Raw genomic sequence first — 25327 nt, 5'->3', positions numbered from 1 at the left:
AAAAATGATTTTCGCAATGCAGAGAGCAAACTTCCACCTATCGTACGCGCAAAAGGGACATCAAGACTGAATCTGTAAAGTTACGACCGAATTATGCAGAACGGCGTGGGTTTGTCAATCATTTTACTTATATAACCAAACCTTAAATAAGTATATGCTGCTTGGTATTCTTAAAGTAATGTTTATGCCCCCCCCCCCCACTGCACTAAGCAAAGGGCGTGCAGGGGCGGGGTCTGGGTGGAGGTGCCAGACGACCTGGGAGTGACGATACGTTACATGTTGTCTCACAATTTTCTTTGCTGCTTGAAAATATTTCAGATGGGAGAGCTCTACTCTCCCCTCCCCTACCTGAAGCACCACCTAGTCTGCAGGCACAGACCCTGACTGAAACTTTGAGCAACAAGTGTCTTCAGGCAAAGAATAGCACATGGGCCTTCACTTCACAAAGCAGGAGTAGGCTGCACATTCAGACCCTAAACTCTAGAGCAGGGTTTGCACATCAGACTAAACCAATGACTGCATGTCAGCCAGAAAAAAATCAAATACCCCAAACTCTTCAGCTTGCATCATTTACATTGTGTTAATTCATATTTCAGTCGCTGAACAAGAATCAAGCAATGCATCTTTACTGACAGATTTAGGACAACGCCTCGTGAACATGGTGAAGGGCCTCGTAACAAGGCATTTTCAACAAACAGTGTATTGCCCCAAATTCATCGGTTCTTCTTACATAGAAATCCAGATAGTTGAAAACATTTTCAAATGAAATATCAAACAAATCAACTTTTCCATTAGCATATTAAAAAAATATATTTTTTAGATTGTTCTTTGGGCCTGATGTTGCCATCGTAAAATGATGAAAAGCGGTCCACGACTGCCACATGAAACCATCATAATTAAGGTTTTAGATCAAGCTAAAAAGGTTGAATTTTATTGTAATTGATAAAACATGAAAAAGCGAATCGCCTTTTCTTTTTCTTTTCTTTTTTTGAAGGGGGGGGGGGTAAAATTGCCACGTATTTGTTAGTCTCCTGAATAGTCATTACATTCAGAAAGCGAGCACACTGTTCATTAAACCGTGGACATATATCACGCAGCAACAGCCGCGTATATCATCTCTTAGGGCTTTACCATTTTATCTAATAATAAGGCTTCAATTTCGGAATACCCATACTCTACTACCACTATAGGGTACGTGTAAAAAAGTCTCACTTTCTTTCTTCTCTCTTTCACTTTATCATTCTTTTCCCTATTCGTCTTCTCCTCCATGTTCTTGTGCATCTTGAATTTGCTTCGGAAACTCTGACAAAAATGAACAAGAAAGCTCTAGTGATTTATCCGAACTAACATATTGCGTTAGTTTTATTATTATGTCAACGCATATATTATAATATTGATACAATTTAGGATACAATTCATAAGCCTTTTAACTAACATTTGAACCGCATTAAGTTTAACAATGATTGCTTTCAAATTATCTAATTTCAGCAACAACAAAAAATGTGGGAAATTTCAAATACATAACTGAAAGACGCTGCGTTTCATCCCTGCTGAAAGACATGATTTCTCACTAAAAGAGCCTTAAAAATGTATTTTTTTTAGAAGATGATGAAGAAGAAGAAGAAGATGAAGAAGAAGAATGAGAAGAAGAAGAATAAGAGGAGGAAGAAGAAGAAGAATAAGAGGAAGAAGAAGAAGGAGAAGAAGAAGAAAGGGGAGGAGGAGGAGAAGAAGAAGGAGGAGGAGAAGAAGGAGGAGAAGAAGAAGAAGGAGGAGAATAACAAGGAGGAGAAGAAGGAGGAGGAGAAGAAGGAGGAAGAGGAAGGGGACTATAACAAAGAGCATGTCATCAAAATGTGTACATCAATACATTCATGATTTTATTTAAGTTGTCATGTTTTTTCACTGCGAAAAATAATATGTTATTTAGGCATATGGACCATGGAAGAAATGCGACCCAGATAGCTTACCAAAAATCTTCAAACAGAATAAAAGATATTCCCTCCACCTGATCACCTTGTGTTATTCAACGAATCATACAATAGGCAATATGACATAAGGTCAACAGACATCGTAGATTTGAACAGCGAATCTTCCTTGAATTTTCTTCCATCATGATGAAACCCACTCTGGAAAGAATACGGTAAATACCAAACATGTTTAATACAAAGAAGTATGATCCCACGAAAGGTACTTTCCCCTTTGAACGACGACTTTATTTTTATGAGAAAATGACGAAGCTTTTCCAACCATGCCAACTGCAGTTGTCCCATTGTACTGGCTGTCGTTAGCCTCTAACATTTCTAAGGTGACATGATATGTTTTTCCTTTTTTCCCAACTCGTTCCCTCGACTTATAATTGTTTCATTTCCTAATTCCTCACTACATCCTATGACTTATATATCGTGCACTCGACTTGAAACTTGTTCTCCCTACGTTTCATCGAGAGACATCAAGTCCAGAGAAAGAGTTACATAATATATAAGTCGTTGGAACTAATAGATAAGTCAAAGGAACACTTAATAGTTGGGTATACAAGTCAATAATTTGTGGGAAAATTGGCAAAATAAACCCCAAAATCAAAACAAGACATACAAGGTTTCCCACATATGCATGTAGACATGATAGACCAGCCATGAAACGCGTGAGGAAACTGCTATACTGCATGCTTGAAAAGCTATCGGGGGGGGGGGGGGCTATATTTGCGCCTTATTTATCTATTCATGTTTTATTCAATACAAAATGATAAATAACTTAGAGGGTAGTCTGATTCAGTTATAAACTGCTTTCCTCACTTCTCATTTTATCTTGTGAGTCCAAAATTGAATGAAACCACTGACATGACCGACTGGACTGATTAGAAGCAAAGGCACTCCATCGAAATAATTAAAATGATTTCGGATTTCTAATTTGTTAAAATGGTACAATCAGTCGTGCGTGTTGTGGAGTAGTTATAATATCCATGTAGCGATACAGAGAATGATTTTCTAATCAGTACTGCCCATCATATAATCTCCCAAACAAAGTACTGTTGGACAACCGTGACTGTAGAACCATACGAAGTGGTGAAGTTCATAGATCATGACCTAGTTCAACATGTTCAAGGTGACTTTGGTTTTAAGATGTTAGCTAGCAATCCTGCTGCCGAGTTCTGTGGAGGGAGCACGTTCTTCTTTCTCGGTCTAGATAGTAAAAAATAAGTAGAATATAAGAAATAATTGATAAAAAAACATTTTATTGACCTTTTTACAGATGCATGGAAAAGAAAGTGCAAACTGCGTTGCAAGCAAATGTTTGTTCTTTACGCGCCCTGTATCAGCGCATCTTGTGCAAAACGTGCATAAAATCACCTTTAACTACATGTATTCAAGAATAAAAAAAAGGAATTCACGGTATTTGTTATTTTTTATGTTGTATTTATTGCCTCTTTTTAGTTCGAATTAATTTGGAACAGAGAATGCAAAATTATGATAGCGTGGTCTAGTACTGTTTGACTTGCGGACTGTTATTGTTCCATTTATTTTCATGATTGTGATCTATCAATGTAATAAGCTATAGAGTGATCAGTATAAAGTAAAATCCACAATGGGACGATTGAAACCACGCATGAGTTTTCATTTTATGATGTATTTTTTTTTCTCGTTTACAACTTACGATACAGCTGGTCTATACGCCGGTACTGGAGCGTCATTGCTTGAGGATGTTCCTTGTTCGTCTTCCTTGTCCACATCGCCCTCGTCACCCTTCTCAGATGTCGAATTCCGATCAGGGACGGTGATGGGTTCGGGCTTCGGCTTCGGCTTAGGCTTTGGCTTAGACTTAGCATCGTCGCCTTGTTTGGGATCCTGGGTATCGGCTTGTTCAGTCTGTTTGCACCTGGTCGAGAGAAAGAGAAGGTCCAATGTTTTAAGCAGCACACTTTACTTTGCACAGATATCACTAAAATGTTGACGACGCCGTCGTCGAAAAAGCTGTTCCTATAGTCTTGCTCTGCTGTGCAGGCGAGACAAATGAAGAGTTTGGTTGCAAACGGGGTAAGGTCCACTTTGGACCATTCCGAGAAAATCATGTTTTTTATTCTCACTTACTGCAATATTCTTATGAGGAACTAAATCGTCATGATGTACTACACTATCATGTGAACATAAAATTGAGTATGAAAGAAATCTACCTTTTTTTTCAAAAATTATCATTGTGGACCTAACCCCATTTGCAAGCATACTGAAATGAATCCAATCTCTGTTAAATAAAAGAAAGTGATTTTTCTTTGCCACTTATATTCACGTGTTTAATGTGAATTTCAAAATTTCTTTGCCATCATCAGAACGACTAAAAATCTATAGGTTTTGAGAAATAAACAGTAAAATGTTTGAAAAATGGGTCCAACCCATTTTGACGAATTAGCTCTTCGAAAGAGTTTGGTTGAAAAAAGGGGCTAGGTCCAACCCAAGAAAAGGATTTTTTTTACTCTCCCGAACTGCAATATTCTTATACGAAACTAAATTTTCATGGTTCCCGTGTGAACATAAAATTAGGTATAAAATAAATCTACTTGTCTTCATATTTTTTAGATATTCTTTTCCACAAAATTTCTTGGTGGCCCTAACCCCTTTTCCAACCAAACTGAAATGGATATAACCCCTTTTAAAACAAGTGATTTTTCTTTGCCATTTTGTCCACATTTTAATGGGAAATTTAAACTTTTCGTAGGTATCATCTTGGTATCACTGAGTTCTTCAAATACCAAAACAAAAAAATCTATTAAGAAACATTGAAACACATTACACAAATAAGAAAATTATTTAAAACGTACTCTAGAGATATTCTTTTCGCTGGGACAGGTAAGTCCTTTTGATCTGCCATCTGTTCCTGGTTTCCGTCCACGTGGTCCGCCGCCTTCTTGGCTTGGTCGTTCGGAGTCAGGTCTTTCTCTGGAACAGACTTGGTTGTAGATCTTGGTGTAGGCTCAAGCGAGCTGTCACTGGACCGACAGGTAGGTGCCGTATCACCTTGTGGTGTGTGTGATGTTACCGGCCCAGATGGATCCAGTCGTGTCCTACGTGAAAAGAGGGTAGCTATCTTCGTTTTAACGCCTTGCGGAGACTATTAATGTTTTTTATAAAACATGGGGCCTGCACAACTTTAGTCTTAAATGCGTATCGATTTCGAAAACAAAAATGTTAGCATACAGTATCATGGCATTATTTTGGGGGGGACTTTTGCACCTCCAGATGATGATGGTGATGATTTTTTTTTCTTGGGGAAAAGGTAACTGATATAACATATTTTTACTAAACATAAAAATAGATATACAGTGGCCGATCCAGGAGGCACAAACATGACCGTCATTTTTCAGAGAAAACCGTTTTCTTTTTTTTTTGCTTGTCAAATGCAGTGTGGGACAAAAGACAAATGACCTTTATTTCTTTGTGAAAACCGTTTTTTTTTTCTTGTCAAAATTTCCTACGGAAAATGTGTCCCCCCCCCCCTCTATTAGAAAATCCTGGATCAACCCCTCGGTCTATTTTTTTCTATAAACTTCTATGAAGTATGATTTGAATATCAAATTCAAATTTATTTCAAATGTGTCAGTCTCCTTTCATACATTTTTCCTGCTTATTTTTTACAGTGACAAAGACGAAGTATACGTACGGTTCACTTGAGAGGGCATTTATTGTTTCATCTTTCTGATCAGGATCCTTCTTGGCATTAGCAGTACCCAACTCGTCTTTGTGTTCCTCTTTGGCATGTTCCTGCTTCCCAATCTCATCTTTATTCTTGTCGATGGGGGCGCTATCATCTTTGTTCGCCGAGGACGGATCAACGTGCAAAGAAATTTCCAAGGGAATGTAATAAAAACAAGAAGAAAGAAACAAAAAAAAAATCACTTCAGGGCGACGGATTTTTTTTAATAAAAACATCTATTACGAAGACGGGTAGGGAAAGGAAGAATATGGACTATTTGGGATTGTGAGTAAGATAGAAATTGAGTGTGAAAAAAGAGTAAACAATGACAAGGTGGGAATTTCAAGACGAGAAAATGGGAGATGAATTACAATAAACAATATGTTGTGGCATTGGGTGAATTCATTTTAATACCTGTTGTTGTCCCCGACTTCGGTCGTTCCTTTTCCAGAGACTTCTTCTCCTTTTCTTGATTGAGTTCGTCCGTGAACTCGATAGAGGCCGGTCGATCGATGCCTATATCACCATTCCCGGGACTGTCCACTCCGTCATTGAGGTGGCCAAGAGGGATCGATGCGCTGGTTTCGCTGTGGACTTCTTTAAAGGTTGGTGTCTGATCTTTGGCGGGTCTGCAGGTATAAGGAAGTCATAGACACCACTCTGGTCATTCTTGTACAAACAACCCCGAAAGAGAGAGATGGGGTGGCAATCAATTAAAGGTAATTTGCCAATATGCTTCTATTGCCAACTCGTCAACTCATCACAATGGTCTACCGTCAAATTATGCCATTCCATCCATCAACATTTCGTCTAACAACCATTTGGTCCAACAGCCATTTTGTCCAATTATCCCTTCGTCTAATCACCAGTTCGTCTATGACCATTTCGTCTCAAAATCAGTTGGTCTAATATCAATTTAATTTTCATTCCTTTTGTCCAATTAACACTTAGTCCAATTAGACTAAATAGCATGAAGACTAATTAGCTATTGGACCAACTGGTTATTGGGCGAAATGGTGAGTGGATGAAATGGCAATTAGACCATGTAGATAGTGGACGAACTGGTGGTAGACCAACTGGTTATACATTGGACGAATTGGGATCAGACCAATCGAAAATAAACATATTCACCATGTTCCCGACAGACAGGACAGAGCCTTGTTCAGAAAAGTTACAAAGCTCAACTAAAAGGCATTCCTGTGATGACAACCCAGGATACAGTGTGTGACATATTGGGCAGCCGGCACATTTGAATGTTTTTTTTTTACATATAAATGGCGCAAAATGAACGTTTTTCATTATCATCATCATCATCATGATTTTACGATTATGGAAGCAGGATGGGGTGGGGCCTTTGCCATTTTGTCTTCTCTTCTTATACATGTTATATGCCCTTTGATTCTATTTCTTTCCCCTAGGGGCAGTCGCCCCTGGCACGAATCTTAACAGCTGCAGTACAAAAAAAAAATGCTTTGCATTATTGCCAGTTGAAAAGAAAATATTACTCCCACTTTTGCATATGATAAAATTCACACACGAAAAACGAAGAGAATAATCCATTTTCTTTGTTTTTAATCTTACAACTTGTAAACTTGTGTACCAAGCATTATAAAAAAAAATATGAATATAAATTGCCGTTGTACAACCATAATTATTCAATATTTAGAATGATCATGAGAACACAAAACGAAATAACTATAAAGAATATTTGATTTTAGAAAGCATCACAAAGAATCGGTGATTGTGATTTAATTTTCATTTGTGATCAAGATAACCCTGCAGGGTCGTACAACATGCTGAGTAAGGGGGTTCGAGGGCTTCGCTGGCCGGACCCCCTATAGAAGCGATATACGTTTCTGAAGATTTTGGAATGCAAACTGTAACATCTTTCGAGCGAAAAACTTCACAGTTCCTTCTGTAAAGGTCAAGTCCACCTCAGAAAAATGTTGATTTGAATCAATAGAGAAAAATCAGACAAGCACAATGCTGAAGATTTCATCAAAATCGGATGTAAAATAAGAAAGTTATGACATTTCAAAGTTTCGCTTATTTTTAACAAAAAAGTTATATGAACGAGCCAGTTACATCCAAATGAGAGAGTCGATGATGTCACTATTTCGTTTGTTTTTTATTGTTTGAATTATACAATATTTCAATTTTACGAATTTGACAATTAGGACCTCCTTGCCTGAGGCACAAAATGTTAAAATAATGGAATTCCACGTGTTCAGGGAGGAATGAAACTTCATTTCACATGACAATGACGAGAAAATCAAAATATTTCATATTTCAAACAATAAAAAACAAAAGAAATAGTGAGTGAATGACATAATTGACTCTCTCATTTGGATGTAGCTGGCTCATTCATATAACTGTTTTTGTGAAATGAAGCGAAATTTTGAAATGTCATAACTTTCTTATTTACATCCGATTTTGATGAAATTTTCAGTGTTATGCTTGTTGAATTTTTCTCTTTTTATTCAAATCAAGTTTTTGTTGAGGTGGACTTATCCTTTAATACTAACTTTCCTCCCCTTTAGAGAAAAAGAAATTAGATTATATTGGAAATAAACGATTAACTCACCCTTTGCAGCACACGCAGATAATTGCAATCAGCAGTATTAGAAGAAGTACGGCACCGCCGACCGATATACCTATGATAGCACCTAGACTCAGAGGATCTGCCCAAAGTAATGTACAATCAATTGAATATTTATGATAAAAGGTTAGTATTTACATATATGAATTAGGGGTAACCAAAGATATATTTACAATTTTTTTTGTAATAATCATTGTTACTATGGACATGATAGGAGGACAGTATTAAGATGTTGACAAAACTGAATATGGTCTAGCCATTTTGTATTTTTATTGCTTTTATGCGGAAAACATATACTACTAAATCGATAACACATCTAGAGTTTAAATGGGAATCCAACCTTGGCCATAAAATGTTGTGTTGGGAAGGAGAAAAATAGATTAAACAGAATGGTGAAAGTTTGAAAGAAATCGGACAAGCAATAAGAAAGTTATATCTTCTTTAAAGTTGAGATCACTAATACTATGTAGATTTCAAATTGGCAACTGGGTAAGTAAATTATGACAAGGGGCAAGGACAACTTTCCCATAGGCCATGTACTTTATTATCAGGGATTTGTGGTTTTCTCCTAAGTACTAATTCCCCCGGGAAAGTAATCTAAATATAACCCAGGTAGTATGTTGTTTTATGTCCTCATGAAAGAAAAATTCAATTTGAAATAAAACTTTGGAACAAAATGACATTTTAGCCATAATATGTATTGAAGTACATGGAAGAGTAGTCCTTGCCTTTAATACATCACTATGACATCACATGTGCGGCCAATTTGAAGTCTCCATGGGTATAGTGATTACCAATATTTACAACTTTTAAGAATTCATAACTTTCTTGTTGTTTGTCCGATATTGTTCAAACTTTCACCTATCAACTTGTCTGACATTTCTTTTCCTTATAAAACAATTTTTTATTTGGGTTGGATTCCCCTTTAACTAGATAGTTTCTCGCTATTTTAGTGATTAATTAATATTTTCGATCTTTTCCGATGTTTTTTCTTGTTTTCCTATTCTTTTTTTATTCAAACATACATCACCCTTCGTGATGTATCAGTCATAATTATAGACCAGGAGCAAGGATCCTTGAAAATGAAAGGATGTACAGTGCGTCCCAGAAAAAACGAAACCGAGATTTAGCGATGATTTATCATTACTTAATCATTAACAAAATAGACAAATGACCTACCAATGTAAAGCTTAGAATCTCCTCTTTCATCTGATATTACTTAGATTATTCCTCATTCACGCATGAGTGAGCAAAAACAATTTGAAGAAAGGATACCAAAAACTCATTTGGCGGGGGGGGTATCTGAATTTCAAAAAGAAAACCACATGCCTAAAAAGTTCAATATCTGCTCTTTTATTTGATACAGAAAATGGTCAAGAAGTAAGATAGTTATGCTCCCTCAAAACAATGGTTGTATTTCCATAATTTAACCAAATAAACATGTTTTCACCTATTTTCCACAGAAGCTATCGCACGGTTAACAAAAGACTTAATGCATGGTTGATCGTCAACAAAACGGAGTGTCGAGTGAGTTTGAACGCTAGCCTGTAAAACCTCTTCATTTTATGAAATTATTGAAATTCAAGCCTTTTTTCAAATTACCAGAACTTTGTTATTTTACGACCATTTTCTGTAATTGAGGTATCAAATTAAAGAGCAGATATTGAACTTTTTGAAAATGTGGTTTTCTTTTTGAAACCCAGATACAGCCCGCCAAGTGACTTTTTCGTATCCCCTCTTCAAATTGTTTTTGCTCACTCATGCGTGAATGAAAAACAATCTTAGTAATATTAGATGAAAGAAGAGATTGTAAGCTTTACATTGGTAGGTCATTTGTCTATTTTATTAATGATTATATTATGATAAATCATCGCTAAATCTCGGTTTCGTTTTTTCTGGGACGCACTGTATAAGCGTGGCAAGAATACATTAAGGAAGGCCTATGAGTAGCATAATGTTCTTTTTATCATATTGCGATCATGAACACTGATGAAGGGAAAAGCGATTATGGGTGCACTTTTAGATATTAAAAAAAAACACTAAAGGCAATTAAGGAGACCTTCAAATGTAGATTTGTTGATGTATTTTTGGGTTTCTTTTACTGATATTTCGTCGTCTCTTTTCACGTTTTATTCGTTTCCGTCCTATCTTTAGACCTGCCATAATTCCACTGCAGGATTCTCCCAGTGGAAGGTTTACCTGTCAATTCCATTTGTGACATTACATACACATCCTCACTGGAGAAAACGGCGGGCGAAGATTTTACAAATGTTCTGGAACTTGTAATTGATTTGCAATCATTGTTATCATATTTCATTTGTATTTGTTTATATTTGTAATGTATGTTTGATTTGTATTTGCTTATAATGTTAATAATGGAAATGGAAAATAAAACTTAACTTAAATTTGTTATTTAAAATCTTTTTTTTTCATTTGCGCTAATTTGAGATGATTATATGGATTTTTATTTTTGACCCTATCATTCTTTATAAAAAACAATATCGAAAATAAAAAAGCGGGTCATCACGAAATTACCTCCTGGCGGTTCCGATGAATTCGTTATTGGTTCAGTCGTTGACACTGTTTCCAAGCCATTTGTAATCGTCGGCCCTTCTGTCGATATCATCATCGAAGTGGTTTCAGTGTCGATTGTCGTATTGGGCAATGACATCGTCGAAGCCATGTATGTCGTCGCATTGTCCGACATATTGGACATAGTTGTTGACGATATCGTCGATGATGAGGTATTGTCTGCTGTAAAGTCCATGGTCGATGACGTCACATTTTCTGTAGTATTTGACATCGTTGTGGACTCTGGGTCAGTAGTAGTTGCATTCTCGGTCGTACCCACCGGTGTTGTTGAATTCATCATTGTTGAAACCAATTCACTCGTAGCAGTTGGCGAACCAGTATCAGATTCTGAAGTTTTAAATGAATATATTTTTCATTATACGCACGATTTTGGTATAGCACATGAGAGTTACGCTCGGGAGAAGGGGGTAGGGACGCTGCATGGGGGGGGGGAGCTTCTGAGTAAAAAAAAATCAAAGGGACCTATTAAAATAGACTTGATATTTTAATAATTTAATTGATTACAAAAACGGTTTTTCTGCTAAATTGTCGTAAAGAGTATAGAGTCACCCTTTGTTGTTGTTGTGTGTGTGGGCGTTTCATATGCGATAAGCACCGGCGTAAATCCACTGGAGTGGGGGGTGATTGACCTTTTTTTACCTTTTCTGTCGATCTCACACTAAGGTACTAAGCACACACTCTCACTGACCCCCACAGACCCCCTTATACACATTTTAATATTTATTTTGCGAGCGAGCAAAGGGAGTGAGCCAAAAAATAACATTTTTTAATAGTTTTTAATCGCATTTTTTAACAGAAATTCCAAGATATGAGCGAGCAAGGCGAGCAAGCCAAAAATAACAATTTTTTTTTGGGGGGGGGGTTCAATCGCATTTTCAAATAGAAATTCTAAAATATGATGGTTGTTTATGACAGATATTCAAAGATTTTACTAACGGATTAATTAAAACATATTTTCTTTCTTAAAACAAGTGGGGGATATTTGTACAAGCCATCCTCCCTCCAAAAAGTGGGGGATACATCCCCCATCCCCCCCGGGATTTACGCCAATGGCTATAAGCATCATTATTAGGTAATGTACCGCTTTAAAGCCGTTTACAGTAAGAAACTGGAAGTCATGCCCAGCTTTGGCCAACACCCACAATAACGAGTTTCAAGGGATTTTACTCATCGAAAGATAAAGATCGATACCTTGCAAAAGTTACATCAAAATCATATCTAATCCTCATTACATATATTAGGAATATGTGCAATGGAGGGTACAATGTTGAACATTCAGTAAAGGCCACTACACACCCAGCATTGTAATGCTGGGTGGGGGGGGGGGTAACCATTGATAATGCAAATACATTCCTGACATATTAAATTATTACAATTGAGATCATTGTTGAATCAGGTCTACTACCCTGGAAAAAAATGCCGCTCTTCACAATTCAATGGTGTCCTTTTCCCCCCAAGTGACATCACCTATGGGAAAAATCCCACGACAGTCTGATATTTTTACAGTATTCTCTCGTAATCGTACTTCCTCTTTGTTATCGTCCACATTCTTGCATGAATCGCTTTTGTTGACAAAACCATAATGTCAGAAGTAAATGCCAATAACAGGTTGGAATATTCAATGCATCGTGTTGAGGCGAATGTATTGCGAAAGTTAGAAGAGATACTGCCAAAAATGATTTATCTAGATCGTTTGAAAAAGGAAAGATTCCGGTCTTGTACTATTGAAAACATTTTTGACGGGGCTGAATTTGGCTAAAATGCAATATTTTGCAGACCCGGTTCCAGAATTGCTTTTTTGAAGGTATAGGGGGCGTGCAAAATGAGGAAAAGGGTAAACTCCAGGGACCCGTTGCATCAAACTTTTGCCATAAAAAACTCTGGCAAACAAAATTATGCCATTGAAAATTACACATAAAAAAAACTTTGGCAAAAACAAATTGCCAGAGTTTTTTATGGTAAAAGTTTTACGCAACGGGACCCTGAAGTCATTGAAGTAGGAAGATGCATTGTAAGTGCCACTTGCCAGTGTGTTTGCACTAATACTTGTCTAGCTATCTACTGGAAATTGCACTCTTTTCAATATCTTGGGAAAGTTTAAGCAAGCGAGAAACAAATTATTATTTTTTTTTTAGATATTAGGAGTGTTTTCAATCGTCATAACATCATTCAACCATATTAAAGTAAAAAAAGGAGGAAGTTTATTGGTCACCAACTTGTTAATCTATATTTATTTCGATATTATAATATCGAAATAGTACCTTTAAAAAGGAAGTTCGCTCTGACAAAAGTTTATTGTATAAAAGGAGGAAAAATGATAAAAAATATTGCCGAAGGTTTGAGAAAAATTTTTTTTTTTAAATTACTAGATTTTTAATTATTTGATTTGTGACGTCATATCTGAGCAGTTTTCCTACACATCTGATGGTAAAAAATCAATGAAATGTCATTTTCTCAGAAAATTGTAAATGATTTTTGCTGTACCTTCGGTATATTAATAGACAAACTATGTCACACGTGTTCTTTAAAGGACATCATAAACAGTATTTACGAACCATGAAAAAAATAAAATTTATATTCTTTATATTACATAACTTATGGGACAGCTGCTTGTTTATGTCGTCACAAAACCAAAACTTTAAATTCTAATGTTTTTTAATTTTTAACTGATTTTCCTCAATTTTCAACCAGTATTTATTATTATTATTATATTTTTGCTATTTCTAAAACAAACTTTTCTTTATGGCGAACTTCCCCTTTAATTCTGTCATAATCAAGTGCTGACGCAGCAGACAAAAAACATTTTTTTTAATGCCCTCATTATTTTTATCATTTTTTTATAACATTGTGATCAAAACACAAAATAATTTAATAGACTCATGGAATTATTTGAACCGGTGTTTCCACTCTGAAGGAATTTCCCCAAAATTCAGGAAATCTAGATCATTTTCAGGTAATTTTCGGGGAAATGAACAAATTCTAGGAAATTCCATGAAATCAGAAAATTACAATTAATAAAACTTTGCTGCACTTGACAAGGAGGAGAAAATTAGAATATTTCATATTTCGTATAATAAAATACAAAAGAAATAGTGAGTGGGTGACGTCATCAGTCTGCCAATTTTCATACCGACCATGATGTGCATATAACTGTTTTGTGTAATTAAGCTAAACTTTAAATGTCATAACTTTCTTATTTTACATCCGATTTTGATAAAATTTTCAGTGTTTTCCTTGTTGGATTTTTCTCCTTTTTTTCTAATAAACTTTTTGTTAGAGCGGACTTGTCCTGTAATATCCGTTTACTTAGTTAAAAAATTGAGGTGCCCAGAAACCAACAGGCCTACCCACCAGTATGAAATGAATAAAATATGATACATAATAGACAAACAAACCCAACCCTCGATCGAAACACTTCTACAGATACATGCCCTTAAAAAAATCAGTTATCAAAAGATAGTTAGTTTGTGTTACAAAAAAAACTATGCAAACATACTAGAAACATGCCTCGGGAGGATTTGCACGAAAATATTTGCAATCAGTTGCAAATTTACAAGTTATACGTCGAATCTAACTGAAGCAAATCAAGTAATGAAATAGTTATTGATGCAAGAAGCAGACCGGGACTCCGTCTTACAAAGAGTTACAATTATTGATCCAATCAGTCTCAAATATATGGAAATACATCATTGTTTTCTTTAGTAAATTTGCTCAATTTCCATTGAAAACCAAGAGAAGCATACTGATTTATCAAGGTAACAGTGAATGTATGAATATACGTAATTTCTATAAAATATTTTGAACAAGCAAATATTTTAGATATTGATGTTGTTAGATTTCCATAGTTGCAATTGATTGGATCGCAACTCTTTGTAAAACAGGACCCAGCATTTTAAGTGCAAATTTACGATTAATTGTAAGACTTATGGTTGATTTTAGGACCAATAATTGACCTATCAGTAATCGATTGCAAATTTCTTGCAAAACCCCATGTGAGTTCAAATGTACGACAGTACGACAATACACCAGACGATATGGACTGAACTGTTTCCAGAAGAAGAAGAAGAAATGAATTGGAATAAAAGAAACTGTATACATTACCAGTTGTTAATGGCGCCATCGTGGTAGCATTCATGTCCACTGTGGTCATAGTGGGAGATGTGGCATTCATGGTACCATCTGTTGTAGAACTTCCTGAATCTGTGGTAACGCTATCCGTTGCGTTATCTGTTGCGGTGAACTCTGCGTCAGTGGTTGATGTAGGAGTTGTCGCATTCATGGCACCATCTGTCGTAGAACTCCCTGAATCTGTAGTAGCGGTGGTATCTGCGGTAGTGGCATCCATTGTGTTATATGTCGTAGAGGACCCAGCGTCAGTGGTATTCGATGTTGCCATGATTTGGGTAGATGCTGTCGAGGAGTCTGTGGATGAAAACTCCACACCAGACGTTGGGCTAGGAGACATTGTCTCTGTTGTGTCGACAGTTGTCTCCATTGTTGATGGAGAAGTGTTAGTACCATTTGTAGGCATGTCATTTGTGGTTGTTGCCGCAACATCCAACGAAGAATATGATACGATTAAAACCAGTACAGCCACGCGCCTTGCAATCCGGCAGCTAAACATGGTTGTGGACTTTCTTCAATCTATAAAGCAATCAAAGATTTTAAAACAACGAAGAAAGTATTATTTTTTTATAACATAACGACTTAAGAAGTTTGCAAAGGTTGGAGCTATAAGCTCAGCTTTACTGCGAGGCAACCCCGATAACAATATCAAATTATATTTAATAATGCTGACTTAATGTAAGAGTGCAGATGCATAAAGGGGGGGGGGGCAATAACAAAAATGATAACGATAACATAAAAAATAACAATAATAAAAACGTTATTTGATAATAATAACAGTGATGATAATAATCCACCAAATCCACTTTGTAGTTTGCTAATGAAAAGACACATAGAATCGAAGTTCCTTTTTATTATTATTATTTCGAAACTAAGACCCCCAATCCATTGCTCATGGTTAGTTTCATATGCATAATAAGAATATAAATGATATGGCATAATGTGGTTTTGTCAACGTGGTTCCCCAAGTTGTAAAATATAAGATCTACTTATATAAATATATCATTATTTTCGATAATAATTGATGGGGTTATGACTTTAAAAAGAATATAATAACAGAAAGCATAAATAGAGGAAAAATAAAAACATATCGCTTACTTACTCACTACGAAGATTGTGTTGGTAGAATCATGCTAATCAACTGCGTAGTGTTAAACCTGCTTGAACATGTTGAAAGTGAGATATTGGATTACTAATAAAGGGAAGAAGACAGTAGAAAAATAAACTTCAGAAACTGCCATTAATCTCAGAAACATGTCATCCCATAATGAGAGGATGGATTCAGCTTCCTCCTTGAAACAAGTCAATGTTTTAAATTGCCGCAACAGGTAGCTGACGAAACCTAATGAGGAAATGCACAAGAATTTATCCAGCGCCAGTCTACCATAGCAATTCTTTACAGAGTCACGAACTATTATTGTTGAAAACGGCTTTTTCGTTCCAAATTTTTTCTATTGAGTGTCTTCAATACATGCAATAGTTGACATTGTGGCGCTTTTTATGGCACAAGATATTCAGTATTTGTCAAGTATGTGTTCCTTGTGCGGTTATTTATTTTTTGCATCCATGCATGTTCCTTTACATGAATTTAATTTTACCCAAAATGGAATTACAGAATTAGTGGGGGTGTTCTATTTTCAAAGCTCATCTATTAACCCCCCCCCCCCACACACACACACACAAAAGGCTATTCAAAGCACTCGAATTGCTGGCTTATGATTCATTTATTGAATTAAATCTGAAAGATTTTACCCGATGTTTTTTAGAGGGATCTTTTTCTTTTTTCCCTGCTATTTACGACTGAAAAGTGACAAAATTAATGCAGATTAATGTCGTGATAAAGAAAAATAGGTTTTCTGCGGGATTCGATCACACAAACCAAATCCACATATACAAGAAGCTATATTTCTATCGGCAGGTTGGAGACGGTTTTCTTGGATGAACCGAACCATATACAGTGCGTATCAGAAAAAAGTTTACACTTTGAAAAAGCCCTGGGAATTAACAAATATACAACATGTTGGTAATTTTTTTCACATATAATCTTTGGTCTGGGTCTCATCTATCCAATAAAAGTAAAAGTTTTGACAGAATGTTACACTTGAGTGAGCACTGTCCATTTTTGTAAAGCTCGCAGAAATCTGTTTGCGCTGAAATGCTCGTTTTGACGCTTTGTCAAGGGGAAAGGGCGAAATCAAACTTACCCTGCATAACTTTTCTCATACATTTCACTTGCACTTTTAGTCAACTGAAATAAAACGGATACATTCAAGCATTTTGTAACAATTTTGCCACCCAAATTGAAATTTCAACACTTAGTAAGCACAACCTTCATCTTTTTTGTGCCAGGTGGATCTGAGGACATAAATAAATCTAAACAAAAGTTCATATCAGACATATCCAGCATTTTTTCACTATGTTTTTATCATTTAAAGTGGGTTTACAATTCATTTTTCATTTAATCCTTGCTTCTTCACACTTTTTCCAAGCTTGACAATGATTAACAAAATGAAAATCAAGCCTAAGCCATTTCATGTACAACACAGCTCAGTGTAAAGCAAATATCTCACGATGGCCTCGGTGTGTGGGGGAGTGGGGTGGGGTTCAATGCACTCTTTGAAGTGTTTTGGGCAAGGAAACAAGTTAAAAAAGGTAAAAAGATATCTTCAAATCAATCTTAATAGCTAAATTCCATGTGTTCTTCATGATTATTGTCTACTTTTATTCGCATAACTATTTCAAAGGTCTGCGCAAATGATTTTTAACTAACTTTTCAAAAGTAACTGGTGCTCACTCAAGCGGAAATATTTTTCGACAGTTATGTCGTCATTTGCTTAAATGGATCTGTACCAATGTTAAAATGTGGAAAATCTTCAGGATATGACAAATGTATGATTTTACCGGATTTTTTCTAAGTGTTAACTTTTTTTGTGAGACCGACCCCTGGGACCACTTAGGGGTTGCATTGCATCTAAAAGTTCAATGATTGAAAAGAAAAAAATATATAAGAAAAGGAAATGGAAGGGAAAGGGTAAAGTGTAATATCATATTTTTTTCTTCATGTTATGTTAGATTTTCGTTTTTAACGTTGTGTGCATTTTTTTCTTGCGTGCTCAACTCGCTCGCGGGAATTTTTGTGGGGGTGTTTTGTTTTGTTTTTACCCGTACGCCATGTTCTGCCCCTCTCCTTTTTCACATTATATGAGACGATTAACAACTTTGGACTTGATCATTGACGAACATGACATTATAACATGTTTATTGAATTCGTATATTTTGAATTTGGTTTTAATAGGGTAAATAACAAAACTATAATTAAGTTTCAACCTCAATCGCGAAGGGAATACTTCTTGGGTGATAGTATATGTTGCACGAAGAATACAATTGTTCACGCCATCTACGATAGTCTCGATTGTGAAAACAGTTTCTGAAGCATAATTCACTTCACATTGTAAAAACTTGAACTACTTGAACTTGAAATACTTACATGTTTAATCAAGTGACGAATTCTAATCTATGGCGTGATGCCGTGATGCTCTATTAGAGAAATGGAAGGGGGTTGTATGGAAGCTTAAAAGTGCCACCCAGATGTTGAGATAATTATCTTGGGAAGTCGACATCTTGCAAGCGAAAAGACCAGATGACGAGATCCCGGATCTCATCATGTCCACATCTTTCAGAAGAGATGATCAGATGACAAGATCCCGGATCTCACCATATCCACATCTTTTAGAAGAGATGATCAGATGACAAGATCTCGGATCTCATCATGTCTACATCCAGTGGAAGAGATGATCAGATGTCATGATCTCGTAACTCGTCATGTCTACATCTTTTAAAAGAGATGATCAGATGACATGATCATGGATCGCAGATCTTGTTATCTGATCATCTCTTCTAAAGGATGTCAACATGACGAGATCTAGGATCTTGTCATCTGGTCATAGATGTCGGCATGATGATATCCGTGATCTCGTCATCTGATCTTTTCTATCAAGATGTCGACTTCCCAAGATAATTATCTCAACATCTCGGTGGCACCTTTAAGCTTCCATAGGGTTGGCAATTTAAGAAGCATCTCTCTCCTTTGTTCTCTCGTTTAGAAAAAAATCACACACCGTATAGCATTTTCATTTATTTGAATGTAGGATAAATTTAAAGCGATTAATCGTAGATTAAATGCTTTGCTTACGGTTATAGGTGCCGCGGCCGAAGATCGAACCCCGGACTTTCAAAGTAAAGTCAGGCGCCTTAGACCACTCCGCCACGACACCTACACCTTCAACCTACACACACACACACCCTCTCTCACACAAACCCGCACGCATGCGTCTGGCGAGATACATTTTCGTAGCGATGCATGCCCGATGTCAATCCGAAGTCAAGAAATAAAGCGTGGTCATATAGGTTCTCATGGATATCCATACATATACAAGTTATACTAAACAAATTTGAAATCTTTTGAATGCAATTGACGGGATGATAGGGAGAAAAAAATGATAACAAACATACTCAATCATTGCCAAAACGCTCAACAGTATGCCTATCGTAAATCACATACCCTACTTTCACGTTATGTATTTCCCAAATATTCTATTCAAGATTTCATCCAACTGCATCGACATAATGTTTGTGTGTGTGTATTTGAGTTTTGTCAGACGTGTATCAATCAGGTATGATTATTTACGTCTGGGACCGACCTTTAACGTCACCATCCGAAAGACGTGATCAGGGCTCGAACCTCTGCATCAATTTGTAACTTCCCCACAGCTTGGATTACAGGCGCACACCACAACGCCCAGTTAAAAATACAATGCATAAACTTTGCATTCCAGAGACATGATAGAGGGCGTCGCAAGAAATTATGTTCAATTGTAAATCAAGCGTAAGTCCGACTAATAATAGAATTATGTTGGGGCTGTTAGGAGGATCCTTTGTTGAGATTGAACGCAAACCAACCACAAATTTGCATTTACTCAAAGAAAATACGCTTGACATTGGGACTAAATCTTGATTTGAAATGAGCATAAGTTCCTTGAAAGCTTTAAAGGACAAGTCCACCCAAAAAAAGTTGATTTGAATTCACTGAAAATTTCATCGAAATTGCATGTCAATTAAGAAAGTCATGACATTTTAAAGCTGCACAATACAGTTATATGGACATCCTGGTCGGTATACAAATGAGGAGACTCATGATGTCATTCACTCACTATTTCTTTAATTTTTGTATTTCATTATATGAAATTTGAAAATTTGCTACTCATTGTCAAGTGAAACAAAGATTAATTCATCCCTGAACATGTAGAGTTATCATTGTTTTAATCAATGGTTCAGTCAAGTTTTGTCAATCTATAAAAAAAATGAAATATTCAAACAATAAAAAGCAAAATAATTAGTGAGGGAGGGTCATCATAGAGTGTCTCATTTGCATTTTACTGAGTTGTTCAAATAACTGTTTTGTGAAAAATAAGGGAAACTTTACAATGTCATAACTTTTTTAAATTTTTCATTCGATTTTAATAACATTTTCAGTTTTATGCTAGCTTGATTTTTTCTATTTATTCACCTTTTTTTTCTTGGGGAGGCTTGACATTTGATATCATAAAAATTGGTGAGGACTTTCTTGGGGGGGGGGCTCTTTTGTTTCGTCTTAGGTTATCCCGGGTTTAAACATTAAAATAGAGTATAGGCGTTTTTATTGAGAAATCCAACATTTATGGAGAAAAAATTTACATTATGTAAACACGCAATCATCCCTCTCCCCCTTCCCCTTTTTTTTCTCTCTCCCCTCTCTCTCTTTCTTTCTCTCTCTCTCTCTCTCTCTCTCCCTCTCTCTCACCTCTCTTTCTTTCTCTCTCTCTCTCTCTCCCTCACCTCTCTTTCTTTCTCTCTCTCCCTCACCTCTCTTTCTTTCTCTCTCTCTCTCTCTCCCTCACCTCTCTTGTTCTCCCCACCCCAACTCCACCTCTATATATGGCCGTGTCCGTCGATGAAAAAAACTGATTTAAATAACTTTAATGAGAATAATGTCATATTTTACCCAGGATAACAAATTGATTTCCTGCATAACATAAGAAAAATCAAAATGCTCATTAATATTTTTTTATCAATATCGTTCTAGAAAATAATGACACTTTTAATGTTTCCTTCATCTGCGTGAGCTACATTACCGCCAATGATAATTATCTAGATCACTGCTATGCGAATACATTTGTAATAAAAATGAATAAGCAAAAAATATATGTCATAATTTTTTATTTATCCGATTTTTATCTCATTTGCAAAGTGAGCTTTCTTGTATTTTCTTTATTTAATCTCATGAATATACTTTGTAAAGGGTGAATTGGGTTATTATAACCGATCGATTTCAAGCCTGATCGAAGTGACATTTTGAGACAAGAATGAGAAATGAAAACTCATGCGCTACACAACAGTACTATATTGCATCATAACTATTGCCAGTCTTTTTATTAGAAATTACGAAAGGGACCCTCACATCAGTGGTGTCAGTAGCGGACCGTGACCCGGAGGAGACGAAGCATGGGGGGGGGGGCTCTGTATTGTTTGTGAACAATGCTGTGCCCCTCCGATGCTTTGTCTCCTCCGGGTCACGGTCCGCCACTGAGTGGTGTATTAAGGTTCGGTTTATACTGAAAGTCAGAATATATTTCTTTCTTATTTCAAGCAAAATTCCCATCGCAACTTATTTCAGCCTGTGTTTCCTTCTAAAAAGTAACACAGAATACCAATGCCCTGTTGCGAAAAAAACCTCGGCATGCAATGGTAACCTGCATGGAATCCTTGATTTTTGATTGGTTGTTGATCATCGTTACCATGGTTTCCATTGGATGGCAAAGTTGCCATGATAGTAACTTTTATGCAACGGGCCCCATAACCACATCATACAATATTAATCCATCTACTAAATTAGAAGACCGAACAGTCAGAGCTACATTTACAAATAGAAAACAAAGCTAACAAGCACAACAATGCAAGTTTTATGCAGGAAATGATTTTCATGAAATCTTCATTTGGTGATAGGCCTATTGAATATAGGCATAACCTGGAAAGAATAATGAAAAAAACAATCGAGATTTTCAACGCACAAACCAATTTTAGTCATGCTTACCACAATCCTCTTAACACGGCATGGCATTACGAATTTAGACCAATGAGAAGCAAATGTAAAATACTAAAATCGTTTAGCGTAGAAATGCATAAAACTATGTATTTTCCTGTTATTTAAAAAATATGAATTGTATACATGATCGGCCAATTTCACATTTCTCTTTGATAAGGGTCTAAAGCATTTTATAGTTAAAGGAGTGCTCCGGGCTGAAGATATTTTTATCTCAATAAATTGAGTAAAATTCACAAAGCAAAATGATGGAAATTTCCTCAAAATCGGATAATAAATAACGAGGTTATTGAACTTTAAATGTTTGCTTTATTCCGGTGAAACAATTCTAGGCATGTCTTCATGAATATTCACTAGATGGGCCGATGATGTCATACCCCCACTTTCTTTTCCTTATGTTAAGACGTGCTATCATAATTAATTCATTTTTTTTCATACATGTGTAAATGATTTATCTCCATTATGATGAAATAAGTTGCAGCAAGAAATAACTAATGCCTTTAATCGATTGTCAATCCAATTATTTTGGTTCTTGGTACAAAAAAAATTAAAAAAACCTAATCTAATTTAATGAAGTACAAAAAACAATGAAGACGTGCCTAGTACTGTTTCACAAGAATAATGCAAATCTATCAAATTCATTAACTTCGTTATTTGTTATCCAATTTTAATGATATTTTCAGCATTTTGCTTTGTGAATTTTACTCTATTTATTGAGATATAAATATTTTCAGCCAGGAGCATCCCTCTAAGGATACTCTCAAACATTTGTTTTGAATTCCTTTGCTTCTTTAGCATCACAATCTGTTCAAACATCATTTTCGAATCACTTGAGAAAGTAATCAAGATATTCTCATTAAAATACAGCTACTGCATTGATTAGAATCTTGTAATATAAAAAGAGGGGTTCTCTTGCAGGCCAGTATCGGATATTGGCAAGTTCACTATTCCCGTCCCTTCCAGTTAAACCAGAGGTGTTAATACTGCTCTGTATCTCATCGCGCATCAATTATATATTCGAATTTCTCTGACTGTCTTAGCATAACCTGTCGTTATTTCCAACATGTCAAACGAATTCTTAAATAACTCGCATGGTATACAGAGGCCTTTATGTTTAAGGTAGAACTCTAACTAGATCTTTCAAGCATGATAACATCTTCTATGGCTTTTCATATGAATTAAAGACACCAACTACATTTCTATGTCACCACGTCTCTTAGATGCATCGATGATTGCCTGTTCTCCTCTTGACCGATGGGTATTAAATCCCAGAACGAATTTCTCAATAGAATAATCGGCACACTGCCCCCGCCACCAAGAAGCAAAATCTGGATTTCTTTTCTGCCAAGAGTTCTCTGGATGTACAAAGACGTGAATTAGTTTTTTGACGAGGTAACATAAATTCAGTTCAGGTCTACTACCTCTGAACGCAGACGGAGAGTGAAACTGCACCGCGCCGTCCCTCCTCCAGTCGAAATATTTCATGTAACGCGCGTCGTCTTTATCCAGTGCGTGAATGTAATCTACAAATTCGCTCATGTTAGTGAAATCCTCTACGGCGATGAAGGAATTCCTTGGGAGTGACTTCTCGTAGCCTTCGCGCGTTGATCCGTAGACGATTGGTACGATACCCTGTAAAAGGCAGTTCTTCCACACCTTCTCCGTGATGTAATCCCGGCATTCACTATTTTCAAACGCGATGTAGAATTTATATTGCCTGAGGGTCTCGATGGTTTTATCATGGGCAAGTCTTCCCGTACCGCACTTGCCGTACATGTCCACCGAGATGTTCCCCTGAATCGCTTTTACTAGTTCCGTTCGTTTCCATTTATATGGATTGCAGTTGGATGCCATCCAAGCTATCAGCTTGGTTTTCTTTTGAATATCTGGCGGATGTTCATTTGGCTTCCCAAGCTTCCGCACTGTAGCGTATGGGAAGTAAATGTCACTGTCCCTGACATACGTCATGGTGAGATTGAAAGGGTTTCCTGTTAGACCTCGAGGAGCATAATCTGGGTCATGCTGAGGACTCTCTTTGGCGCAGAGCACCCAGAGTTGACCTGGTGGTCTTGCAGCCATCACTTGCTTCAGACGAACGTCCCGATAGCCGGGTATAAAGAAGACAACATCGATGGTCTTCATAACCTCCTTGGTGAGGTTACCTATAAAACGAGTCTCAAACCTACAGAACTCACTGAGTTCACATCTGAATGGCGTCCATTCTCTCGAATGTTTACCTTTAACTAGATAATCACAACGAGAGGAACAATACTTGGCAATCCTGATGACACAGTTAAAGGTAGCGTCTCTCTGTTTTTGTTGGATTTTGTGAACCAAGCTGCTTTCTTCAATGGTCACATTCGATAGTGGTTTTAAAATGTCAGATGTATCGAACGTCAGAACATCGTCTTCTACATTAGCAATGCTGTGAGTTAGACCTCTACGAGCAGACAGTGTGTCATATCTAAATGATATAATACTGAGATTCCTAAAAGCGTCATCTCCCTCAGGTGGACCTCTATTCTTGTCAGAGAATATTGAGGCTTCTCCCAAACCCAACGAAGGATTCCTTTGATTTCGAGCTGCTTCCTTGGAGCTGAGTATCTGTCGGATGCCCAATGCAGAATTCTTCTTCGCTCTTATCTCTCTCAGGTCTCTTAAATGGTACATCGCCGTCAACATCGTCGCGATTGACGATAGGGAGAGTAATAGCAGCAACCCAATACAGAATTTGAAGTCTTCAAGTCCCATTTTGACGATCTCCCATCGGGTGTTTATGTTGCCGTGTAAATCTGTTTTAAACCAGCTCCAAACATACCATTCTGAAGCCTCCTCCTCCTAATATCTTTTCCAACAAAGTCCTGTCAACATCATTCACCCCATCTTGTGAGGCAAATCAGAATATCATTCCAAAAACATAAAGGCGAATGCTAATAACAACACACGCAATGTCTTCCTTCAGTAGCATAGTGCTGAACGTTACAGGAATCAATAATTGTGTTTAATGTGCGCCACACAGTACGCCATGTTTAATAAGTAGATTTGCTTTAGGTTTATCCAGTACGAGAGACTGCCACGTTCATACAGTCATGTAGCGCTTTGGGAAAAAAAATGATATTCATAATGGGCACCGAGCCGTGAATGAGATATTGTGTTAAAGTACTGGTGGAAAGAAACAGAGGTCATAA

The 25327-nt window shown here is 36.6% G+C and overlaps 2 protein-coding genes across 4 annotated transcripts; both read right to left on the bottom strand.

The window, feature by feature from the left end:
- Positions 1–1913: 1913 nt before the first annotated feature.
- Positions 1914–16369, bottom strand: LOC121431390 (mucin-5AC-like). Of its 3 annotated transcripts, none has more exons than XM_041628946.1 (9): positions 16100–16369; positions 14978–15520; positions 10820–11203; positions 8270–8366; positions 6100–6314; positions 5653–5800; positions 4814–5056; positions 3655–3876; positions 1914–3182 (listed from the first exon to the last, which is right to left on the bottom strand). In XM_041628946.1, exons 2-9 carry the CDS (start codon positions 15498–15500, stop codon positions 3101–3103), a joined length of 1914 nt encoding a protein of 637 aa, XP_041484880.1. In that variant the 5' UTR covers positions 15501–15520; positions 16100–16369; the 3' UTR covers positions 1914–3100. The 3 variants fall into 3 exon arrangements, with proteins under 3 accessions (XP_041484880.1, XP_041484879.1, XP_041484881.1); XM_041628945.1 differs by having other exon boundaries at positions 16104–16369; XM_041628947.1 differs by having other exon boundaries at positions 16108–16369.
- A 6282-nt stretch (positions 16370–22651) lies between these two features.
- On the bottom strand, positions 22652–25327 carry LOC121431463 (alpha-(1,3)-fucosyltransferase C-like). Its single transcript, XM_041629047.1, has one exon. The coding sequence runs from the start codon at positions 24888–24890 to the stop codon at positions 23331–23333; it is 1560 nt and encodes a 519-aa protein (XP_041484981.1). The 5' UTR covers positions 24891–25327; the 3' UTR covers positions 22652–23330.

The sequence above is a fragment of the Lytechinus variegatus genome, chromosome 17 (assembly GCF_018143015.1).
Source record: "Lytechinus variegatus isolate NC3 chromosome 17, Lvar_3.0, whole genome shotgun sequence".
Taxonomy (NCBI): domain Eukaryota; kingdom Metazoa; phylum Echinodermata; class Echinoidea; order Temnopleuroida; family Toxopneustidae; genus Lytechinus; species Lytechinus variegatus.
Note: the sequence above shows the minus strand (reverse complement) of the source record. Positions and strands in the feature narration are given on the sequence as shown.

What these genes read in the sequence shown, in the direction of transcription:
- LOC121431390 (XM_041628946.1), bottom strand. Translation starts at nt 15,500, where the DNA reads ATGTTTAGCTGCCGGATTGCAAGGCGCGTGGCTGTACTGGTTTTAATC. An exon ending in GATGGCGCCATTAACAACTG is followed by an intron (nt 11,204 to 14,977) that starts GTAATGTATACA and finishes TTAAAACTTCAG; the next exon opens with AATCTGATACTGGTTCGCCA. An exon ending in ATCTGCGTGTGCTGCAAAGG is followed by an intron (nt 6,315 to 8,269) that starts GTGAGTTAATCG and finishes TTATACCTGCAG; the next exon opens with ACCCGCCAAAGATCAGACAC.
- LOC121431463 (XM_041629047.1), bottom strand. Translation starts at nt 24,890, where the DNA reads ATGGGACTTGAAGACTTCAAATTCTGTATTGGGTTGCTGCTATTACTC.